This window comes from Mastomys coucha, unplaced genomic scaffold (assembly GCF_008632895.1).
Source record: "Mastomys coucha isolate ucsf_1 unplaced genomic scaffold, UCSF_Mcou_1 pScaffold13, whole genome shotgun sequence".
NCBI lineage: Eukaryota > Metazoa > Chordata > Mammalia > Rodentia > Muridae > Mastomys > Mastomys coucha.
In genome coordinates, this window is record NW_022196895.1 from 33,797,866 (window position 1) to 33,807,799 (window position 9,934).

Below are 9,934 nucleotides of genomic sequence, written 5' to 3' on the forward strand. Positions count from 1 at the left end.
GCTGGGATTAAAGGCGTGCGCCACCACCGCCCGGCTGTTTATGTGATTTGTAAAAACTAGAGATTGGAGTGGGCATTTGAGTTGTATAAGTGACTAATGGTTCACTGGTTCAGTGGTTGATCTTGTGCTTAGCATGTGCAAGATCCTTGGTGCAATCCCTAGTGTCCTTCTTGGGGGGCAAAGACTGGCTTTGTTTGTATTCATCTGTTCATGTAATCATCATCATCATCTTCTCCTCCTCCTCCTCCTCCTCCTCCTTCTTTTCCTTCTTCGTCTTCATCTTCGTCTTTGTCGTCTTTTTTTTCATCTTCTTCTCCAGCAATCTAGCAGCTTCGATACTTTTTTCTTTCCTTAAGTTAATTTTGCACATAAATTTATTTACGCATATTCAATTGTTGTAATCAGGAAGAAAAAGCTTGCTATTGAAGCCTCAATACAGTATCTAGTAGTGTGCATACTATCTGAAGCAAAGGCAAACAAGGAAAAGAGACCTATGAAAGATTTGATCACAGGAATCACCTTCATAATCAAACTCCACATCCTTGTGTCCCATCTAGAGACTTGGTTCAAAATACTTACACATTAATATTTCCTTTCAAGTTTATGTCTCTCACTTAGGAATTTGATCTTAATGTAATTCATTGTGAATTTGGTGATTAGGAACATTTTTTAAATGTTGGGAAGAGAATTCTTCCTAACAGATGCCTAAATTTGTCCTGACACAAGAAAAGTATTTGAGTGTTTTGTGTGGTGTTTATTCTTATGAAATTCCAAAGTTGGAAGAAAAAAGAACTTTAAGACACTACACTTGGACTAGAATTAGATTATTCAAAAGGCAATGAGCCATTTGATTGGTAAGGAGAGGGTGGTCTGTATTTTTAAGCACAATCTAAACTAGTTGGGGACTCTCAGCCAAGCTCTTGAAGTAGAAAAAGACAAGGTCGGCTCTGAAAGTTGATTCGAAAGTCATAGGAGATTTAGTTAGGATGCAACATATAGTTTAAATAAAAGGATAAAAAGAAACTTCCCTCCCATCTCATGTTGTGAGATTCTTAACGGTAATTGAACATTTAACAATCCTTGTGATGTGTCTATATTACAACTGAAAATAATTTATGGCATTGACCATCTTTATTCCAAATGTTCCCTAAATAGTTTTGAGTGCCTCTCCTTTGCTAATTGCGCATGCGTAAGACTGAAGCTGATGTGTGGTGTCTTTTCACCACTGTCAAGTTTTCCTATACCGCTTGGTGGGGCTATTTTTCCACGTGATCTTGAGAAAAGACTTTCCTGGTTCTTCCAATGTATGTGTTTCCTTAGAAAACACAAGTCTTTTTAATCTGCCGTCACTGGGTTAATAGCTATGCTACAAATTCCACCTCTGAGGAGCTTTGTTCGGTAGCAACTCTGGAAAGCAGTCAAATTCTAAACTCAGAAATTCCTTTGCTCCCCGCGTCTCAACATAGCTGTATACCTAATCCCGATGAATCTGCGAAGGGTTCTGATTGCAATTTTATAAATGGCCTCTGGGCGCCGCTGCTGTCCAATGCGCTGCAAGAGCTGACTCCGGGCTCTGCGGGTTGAAATTGTGTACATTCACTGGAGGTTTAAAGAGTGGGGGGACTTGAATTTTCTGCTTGGCAAATCAGATTAGAGACTGTGATATCCTCAAACGTGGAGCGTTTGAGTTTTCTTCCTGGTGGAGGTAATTCGTGAAGCCTCTTCCCTTCACACTGGTGCGGGAGAAGGATGGAGCTCAGCGAGAAGCTAGGGAGCAAGACCCTGTGGAGGCAAGTACTCTTTCCCTTCTTGCTGCCTTTGTTCTGCACCGGGCTCTCGGAGCAAGTCCGGTACTCCATTCCGGAAGAAATGGCCATGGGTTCAGTCGTGGGAAACCTCGCTGAGGACCTGGGGCTGCCTGTTCAGGACTTACTGACTCGAAACCTTAAAGTTATTGCAGAGAAACCGTATCTTACAGTGAACCCAGAGAATGGGAACATAGTTGTGAGCGACAGAATAGATCGGGAGTCACTCTGCTTCCAAAGCGCTCTGTGTGTCCTGCCCTTAGAGATTGTGGCAGAAAACCCCCTAAACGTTTTTCACGTCAGCGTAGTGATAGAAGATATAAATGATAACCCTCCCCGTTTTCTCCAAAACAGTATTGTTTTGCAAATCAATGAATTTGCGATCCCAGGCACTAGGTTTGGCCTGGAATCTGCCATAGATGCAGATGTAGGGCCGAACTCTCTCCAGAGTTACCAGCTCAGTTTGAATGAGCACTTCTCTCTGGTGGTGAAGGACAAGACTGAAGGAAAGGATGCCCCAGAATTAGTGTTGGAGAAGCCTCTGGACAGGGAAAAGCAGAGCTCCCAGCTCTTGGTGCTAACAGCAGTAGATGGGGGAGAGCCAGTCCTAAGTGGCACTGCTCAGATTCAAATCGAAGTCACTGATGCCAATGATAACCCCCCAGTGTTCAGCCAAAGTATGTACAAAGTCAGTCTTAGAGAGAACATGCCCGCAGGCACCCCTGTGCTAACAGTGATGGCCACCGACCAGGATGAGGGTGCCAACGCAGAAATCACCTACTCCTTAAAATCACTAGGAGAAGATATTAGAGATAAGTTCATCTTAGGTCATCAAAGTGGAGAAATTAAATCCAAAGGCCCTATTGACTTTGAAGCTAAGAGGACTTACACCATGAACATAGAGGCCAAGGATGGCGGGGGCATGGCCACAGAATGTAAAGTTGTGATAGATATTCTTGATGAGAACGACAATGCCCCAGAAGTGGTTTTTACTTCGGTGTCTTCTTCTATAACCGAAGATGCAGAGCCGGGGACTGTGGTGGCTCTGTTCAAAACATATGATAAAGATTCAGGAGAAAATGGAAGAGTGGGTTGCTTTTTAAAAGAAACGGTTCCTTTTAGGATTGAATCTTCTGCCAGCAATTACTATAAACTTGTAACAGACGGGCTCCTGGACCGGGAGCAGACTCCGGAGTACAATGTCACCATCATCGCCACTGATAAAGGCAAGCCCCCTCTGTCTTCCAGCACAAGCGTTACCCTGCACGTTGGGGACATCAATGACAATGCGCCAGTTTTCCACCAGGCCTCCTATTTGATCCAAGTGTCTGAGAACAACCCACCTGGAGCCTCCATCGCTCAAGTCAGCGCCTCCGACCCGGATTTGGGATCCAATGGCCTCATCTCCTACTCCATCATAGCCAGCGACCTAGAACCTAAATCGCTGTGGTCCTACGTGTCCGTGAACGCGCAGAGCGGAGTGGTGTTCGCACAGCGCGCCTTCGACCACGAGCAGCTCCGCTCCTTCCAGCTGACACTGCAGGCGCGCGACCAGGGATCGCCCGCGCTCAGCGCCAATGTGAGCATGTGCGTGCTGGTGGGCGACCGCAACGACAACGCGCCACGCGTGCTGTATCCCGCGCTCGAGTCCGACGGCTCTGCGCTCTTCGACATGGTGCCGCGCGCCGCCGAGCCTGGATACCTGGTCACCAAGGTGGTGGCGGTGGATGCCGACTCGGGACACAATGCCTGGCTGTCCTACCACGTGCTGCAGGCCAGCGACCCCGGGCTCTTCAGCCTAGGGCTGCGCACAGGCGAGGTGCGCACAGCGCGTGCCCTGGGAGACAGGGACTCAGCGCGACAGCGCCTTCTGGTCGCTGTGCGTGATGGTGGACAGCCAGCGCTCTCAGCTACAGCCACGCTGCACCTGATCTTTGCTGACAGCCTGCAGGAGGTCCTGCCAGACCTCAGCGATGACCCTCTGCCATCTGATCCCCAGAGTGAGCTGCAGTTTTACCTGGTGGTGGCCTTGGCCTTGGTCTCAGTACTCTTTCTTTTCGTTGTGATCCTGGCCATCTCCCTTCGCCTTTGCCAGTCCCAGGGTCCTGCTGGTTGTTTTCAGTCAGGCCTCTGCTGTAAGCCGAGACCAGGGGTTTCTCTCAACTACAGTGAGGGGACTCTTCCTTATTCCTACAATCTCTATGTTGCCTCCAATTGTCAAAAAACGTCTCAATTTCTTACCTTGACGCCAGAAATGGTCCCTCCGCGAGATCTTTGCATGGAAGCTTCTGTGGCAGTGGGTGTCACTGAAGAGAATAACAAGATAGTCTCGGATTCTGTTGCTTCTACCCACGTGAGTTTCAATTAGCCTTTCATTCGCACGTTGTTTCGTTTTCAAAATCTTTTTGAAAGATTTTATTTTATATTTGTCTGTTCGTTTGTTTTACTTATTTTTATATAATGTATTTAAAGACAGCGTCTCTCAACATAGCACTAGTTGTCCTGGAACTAACTATGTAGACCGGGCTGACCTTGAACTCTTAGAGATCCTCCTGCCTCTGCCTCTACCATGACCAGCTTTAAAAAGAATATCTTAAAGCACATTGTATCACCAGTCTCAGTTCTTTCCTGTCTTTACTCTATATGCCAGTAAATGCACCATTAGGCTTTAAGGACTTTGAAATATTTTATATATGTACACCCAAACTCAAAACTTAGAAGTATTATGATGCACTGCCACTCAAGCAATTTAAATTTTTATTATGCTTTAATTGTGTGTGTGTGTGTGTGTGTGCACCATGTGGTGGTCAGAGGACAACCTTTGGGAGTCAGGTCTCTGTTTCTACCATGTGGGTCCCGGAAATGGAACTCAAACTCAGTTAGTCTTAGCAGCCAACATCTTTTCTGACTGAGCCATCTCTTGGTTCCTACTCAAATATTTTAGCTGAGCTATACTTTTGTCTTTCTGTGGTAATTTCTTGGGAGATCAATATCTTGATCCTTTTCTTTATTAATTATAAACTGAGAAATAATATATACAAAAAGTTTTCAAATTATATGATAATAGTTTGGTAGTAATATTCAGATATAGCAGGGGTTCTTTTAATCTCACTTTTATATCTTTTTTGTTTGTTTGTTTTTGTTTTTGTTTTTTCGAGACAGGGTTTCTCTGTATAGTCCTGGCTGTCCTGGAACTCACTTTGTAGACCAGGCTGGCCTCGAACTCAGAAATCCACCTGCCTCTGCCTCCCAAGTGCTGGGATTAAAGGCATGCGCCACCACTGCCCGGTTCACTTTTATGTCTTACAAGCAAGTTTTCTTCTAGTCTTATTTCATGGCTACCAGAGACTGAAGGGTAGCTCGATTAGAGTTTATACTTAAGCATTGGTGATAGCTAGGGTCCACTGCCCAGTAGCCTTCACCAAAAAGTGCTTGCTCTCAAATACAGTTTCTAGTCGCATCAAATATATACAGGTAGTCATCTCCTAGAATCGTTTCTACATTTGGATGTATTTATATATACAGGTAGTCATCTCCTAGAATCTTTTCTACATTTGGATGTATTTATATATACAGGTAGTCATCTCCTAGAATCTTTTCTACATTTTGATGTACTTCTAAACGTAGTTCTCAGTTTTTAAAATTACCCAGGAGAAGGACAGTTTGTAGTATTCTTCAGATTACTAATTTTCTTTTACTAAGTCTTCCTCAACACCAAATGTCCTTTTTGCAACATGATACATCTGTATAATTGTATAGTACTATCTCCAGTTCTAGCTAATGCAGGTTGGAATCTTTCCACTTACTCTAAAGGTGTTAATAATCTTCATTGATTGATTAGATTCACATATGAATCTAATAATGTGCACTATAATAGTTCTCATGTTTGGTTTCCATATGATTGCAAAAATTTTTTTTTCCAGTAATAAATTCCAACTTGTTATAGTAGTTCTTCCCTTTAGGAATTTTCAAGAAATCTATTGAAATTTTTGTCTTACTGGAAAATATAGGAAAACACAAACAGCTACTGAAAATAATTCAAGAGGTGAATTTGTGGGGGAGAAACCAAAATGCTCACTGAACTGCCCAGTACTGTTGAGTCTTCTGTTTCCATCTCCATTTGAAGAACAGTAGGTGGAGCTATTTGAGGTTCACAGCCCAAACATCGTCGCCTGGAGTTCACGACTGTGCAGTAATTGGTTCGGACTCTGAGCGCCGCTGTTCACCCACGGGGAGGAAAAGGCAGCGAAGCCATGCTTGCTTAGCATGCGCTTAAAGTACAATGCGGATAGATTGAGACAAAACACCTCAAGGAGCGAACTGGCCTGGAGGAGCTAGTCCCACCTTCTAACTGTCGCGCTTCAAGGCTTCAAAAGCGGATTCTGGTTTAAGTGGTCAGAGGCAGAATTGGAAATACTCCTCAGTTGGCAATGATCCCCATGCAGCGGCACGAGACCTGCAAAGGGATGGTCTTCCTGGGAGCCCTCCTCGGGATGCTGTGGAAAGCTGGATCCACCCAGATACGCTATTCAGTTCCCGAGGAGCTGGAGAAAGGATCTAGGGTGGGCAACATCTCCAAGGATCTGGGGCTGGAGCCCCGCGAGCTGGCGGAGCGAGGGGTCCGCTTCGTCTCCAGAGGTAGGGCTCAACTTTTTGCTCTAAATCCTCGAAGCGGCAGCTTGGTCACCGCGGGCAGGATAGACCGGGAGGAGCTGTGTACGGGGTCCAGCAAGTGTCAGTTAAACCTAGAGATTCTGATGGAAGACGTAGGGAAAATATACGGAGTAGAAGTAGAAGTGAGGGACATTAACGACAACGCTCCCTACTTCCGTGAAAGTGAATTAGAAATAAAAATGAGCGAAAATGCCGCCGCTGGGATGCGCTTCCCTCTTCCCCACGCTTGGGATCCAGATATCGGGAAAAACTCTCTTCAGAGCTACCAGCTCAGTCCGAATGCTCACTTCTCGCTCGAGGTGCAGAACGGAGCTGACGGTAACAAGTACCCAGAATTGGTGCTGGAGAGCTCGCTGGACCGGGAGGAGAAGGCCGCTCACCTCCTAGTCCTCACGGCTTCCGACGCGGGAGACCCGGTTCGCTCCGGCACAGCGCGCATCCGCGTGACAGTCCTGGATGCGAATGACAACGCACCTGCGTTCGCTCGGTCGGAGTACCGCGTGAGTGTGCGGGAGAACGTTGCCGTGGGCACTCAGCTGCTCCTGGTCAACGCCACCGACCGGGACGAAGGCGCCAATGCGGAAGTCATCTATTCTTTCCGGTACGTGGACGACAAGGCAGCGAAAGTTTTCAAGCTGGACAGTCATTTGGGTACGATATCAACAATAGGGGAGCTGGATCACGAAGAGTCGGGGTTCTACGAGATGGAGGTGCAAGCGACAGATAACGCGGGATATTCTGCAAGGGCTAAGGTCCTGGTCACAGTTCTGGACGTGAACGACAATGCCCCTGAAGTAGCCATCACGTCCCTCACCAACTCTGTCCCAGAAAATTCTCCCCGGGGGACACTAATAGCCCTTTTAAACGTAAATGACCAAGATTCTGGGGAAAATGGACAGGTAATCTGTTCCATCCAAGAGAATCTGCCCTTTAAGTTAGAAAAATCTTATGGAAACTACTATAGTTTAGTCACAGATGCAGTCCTGGACCGAGAACAGGTTCCTAGTTACAACATCACGGTGACGGCCACTGACAGGGGAAATCCGCCCCTGACAACCGAAACTCACCTCTTGCTGAACGTGGCAGACGCGAACGATAACCCGCCCGTTTTCCTTCAGGCCTCATACCGGGCCTACATCCAGGAGAATAACCCTCGAGGGGCCTCTATCGCCTCCGTGACCGCCCACGACCCCGACAGTGACAAAAATGCCCAAGTCACTTACTCCCTAGCTGAGGACAGCCACCAGGGCGTGCCCCTTTCCTCTTACGTCTCCATCAACTCGGACACCGGTGTCCTGTACGCACTGCACTCCTTTGACTACGAGCAGTTCCCGGACCTACAGCTGCAAGTGACTGCACGAGACAGCGGGGACCCGCCGCTCAGCAGCAACGTGTCCCTGAGTCTGTTCGTGCTGGATCAGAACGACAACGCCCCCGAAATCTTGTACCCCACTCTCCCTACCGACGGTTCTACCGGAGTGGAGCTAGCACCCCGCTCAGCAGAGCCTGGCTATCTGGTGACGAAGGTGGTGGCAGTGGACAGAGACTCAGGACAGAACGCCTGGCTGTCCTACCGTCTGCTCAAGGCCAGCGAACCGGGGCTGTTCTCGGTGGGGCTGCACACGGGGGAGGTAAGCACGGCTCGGGCCCTGCTGGACAGAGATGCTCTCAGGCAGAACCTCGTCGTGTCTGTGCAGGACCACGGCCAGCCTCCTCTCTCCGCCACTGTCACGCTCACGGTGGCGATCGCCGACAGCATCCCCGACGTCCTGGCAGATCTGGACAATCTTGAATCTCCTTCCACCTCCGAAACCTCGGGGCTCACTCTCTATCTGGTGGTGGCCGTGGCGGCGGTCTCCACCGTCTTCCTGGTCTTTGTTCTGGTGCTGCTGGCGCTCAGGCTGCGGCGCTGGCACTCACTGCGCCTGCTCCAGGCTGCGGGACCCGGATTGGCTGACGTTGCAGCCTCTCACTTTGTGGGCGTAGACGGAGTGCAAGCTTTCTTGCAGACCTATTCGCACGAGGTCTCGCTCACTGCGGGCTCCCGAAAGAGTCACTTGATTTTCCCGCAGCCCAACTATGCAGACACGCTCATCAGTCAGGAGAGCTGCGAGAAAACCGAGCCTCTTTTGCCATCGGGTGATTCGATATTTTCTAAAGATAATCATGCATTAAATCAGGTGAGTTTATTCTGAGCATGGAGCAAACTGCCATCCTAGTATAGATGATTCATGGGTATTTGGAACTAATAAAGCAGTTGTGAACACATCTGTATGTACATGGCAGCCACCAACAACAACCTAGTCTCCTTGTTTGGTTTAAAAGATACATACACGTTTTGCCATATGCAACTATTGCATGATAGAGAACCAATTTCTACTTTACATTACTCTGTATCCTATAATTTGGAAGCTTAGTTCATCAACGATAATGCTTGTTCCACTTTCAATTCTTTTTTTGGCCGTGAAGCGTCTTCGTGTTGATTATATCTCGCGCCACTTTGTTAAGAATACTGGAGCTGTGGGTGTAACTCGGAGCACAGGGGTAGAGCGCTTGCCTAGCATATATGGAAAATAGACCCTGGATTCAATCCCCAGTGAAGCCTGAGGGGAAACAAATTCCACTAGAGTGAAGAAACAGAATGTAATGGAAAGTACAGTTGCTGTTGATTTTTAACCCATCCCCTTCCTGGGCATTGAACCAAGATCTGTGCATGCTGAGCTAAACACTTTACCCCTGGGCTGCATCCCCAGACCCAATAGAGTGGCCTTTCACTGCATTTGAGTCTACTAGTAAATCCATACAATACATTTAGAGTCTTTTAAATAATACTATTTCTGGTCACTAGGGATATACACATATATTTTTCTTTTATAAGTTATTTGTACATGTGTGTCTGTATCTGCCTGTATGAGTATGTATACACATAAAGAAGCTGTGTGTGCACCTGTATCAGTATATGGATACACACACAGGATGAAGGAGCTTGGTATTCTCCATCATTTTCTGCCTGTTCCTTTGATGCAAAATCGTTCCCGGAACCCAGGAGGTCAGCAAGCCCCAGAAGTGCTCCTGCCCCTGGTATCTGTAGAGATGGTTACAGTCCTTTGTGAGACCCCCCTCTAGTTAGACTCAAGGCAGCTGAGATACAAACTCCCAGTGCCTATGATTCCCAGCAGGCTGTGTAAACTCCTGTGCATCCCTTTAGCTCTGCGCTCAGACTTTCTTGGTCTAAGACATTTCATGTTTTTTTTAAACTGTTTGACTTCTAAGTCTGATGAATTTTATTTCTTACACTTGAAATTTTTCCCAGATAGACAATCTGTATTGCAATGAGGAAGAACTATAATAGCATTTCATCGGTTACACATTTCAGTAGTAAAATATGTATATACTAATAAAGCCAAACATTTCTTCTACACATTTTAGCCTGCACCAATGATATATAATGTATA

The 9,934-nt window shown here is 46.8% G+C and overlaps 1 protein-coding gene across 15 annotated transcripts in view; it reads left to right on the forward strand.

Moving 5' to 3' along the window:
- The window catches only part of LOC116087063 (protocadherin gamma-C4), a 176,646-nt gene that overhangs the window by 91,892 nt on the left and 74,820 nt on the right, over positions 1 to 9,934 (forward strand). The window contains exon 1 of one of the 15 annotated variants that reach the window (XM_031365491.1): positions 70 to 4,158. The exons of 13 other annotated variants lie outside the window; for them this stretch is intronic. In XM_031365491.1, the coding sequence (XP_031221351.1) occupies positions 1,750 to 4,158 (2,409 nt within the window). In that variant the 5' untranslated portion in view covers positions 70 to 1,749. Of the gene's footprint in view, positions 1 to 69; positions 4,159 to 7,086; positions 8,660 to 9,934 lie in introns of those variants that run through there. One more of the 15 variants, XM_031365500.1, reaches the window with a different exon arrangement.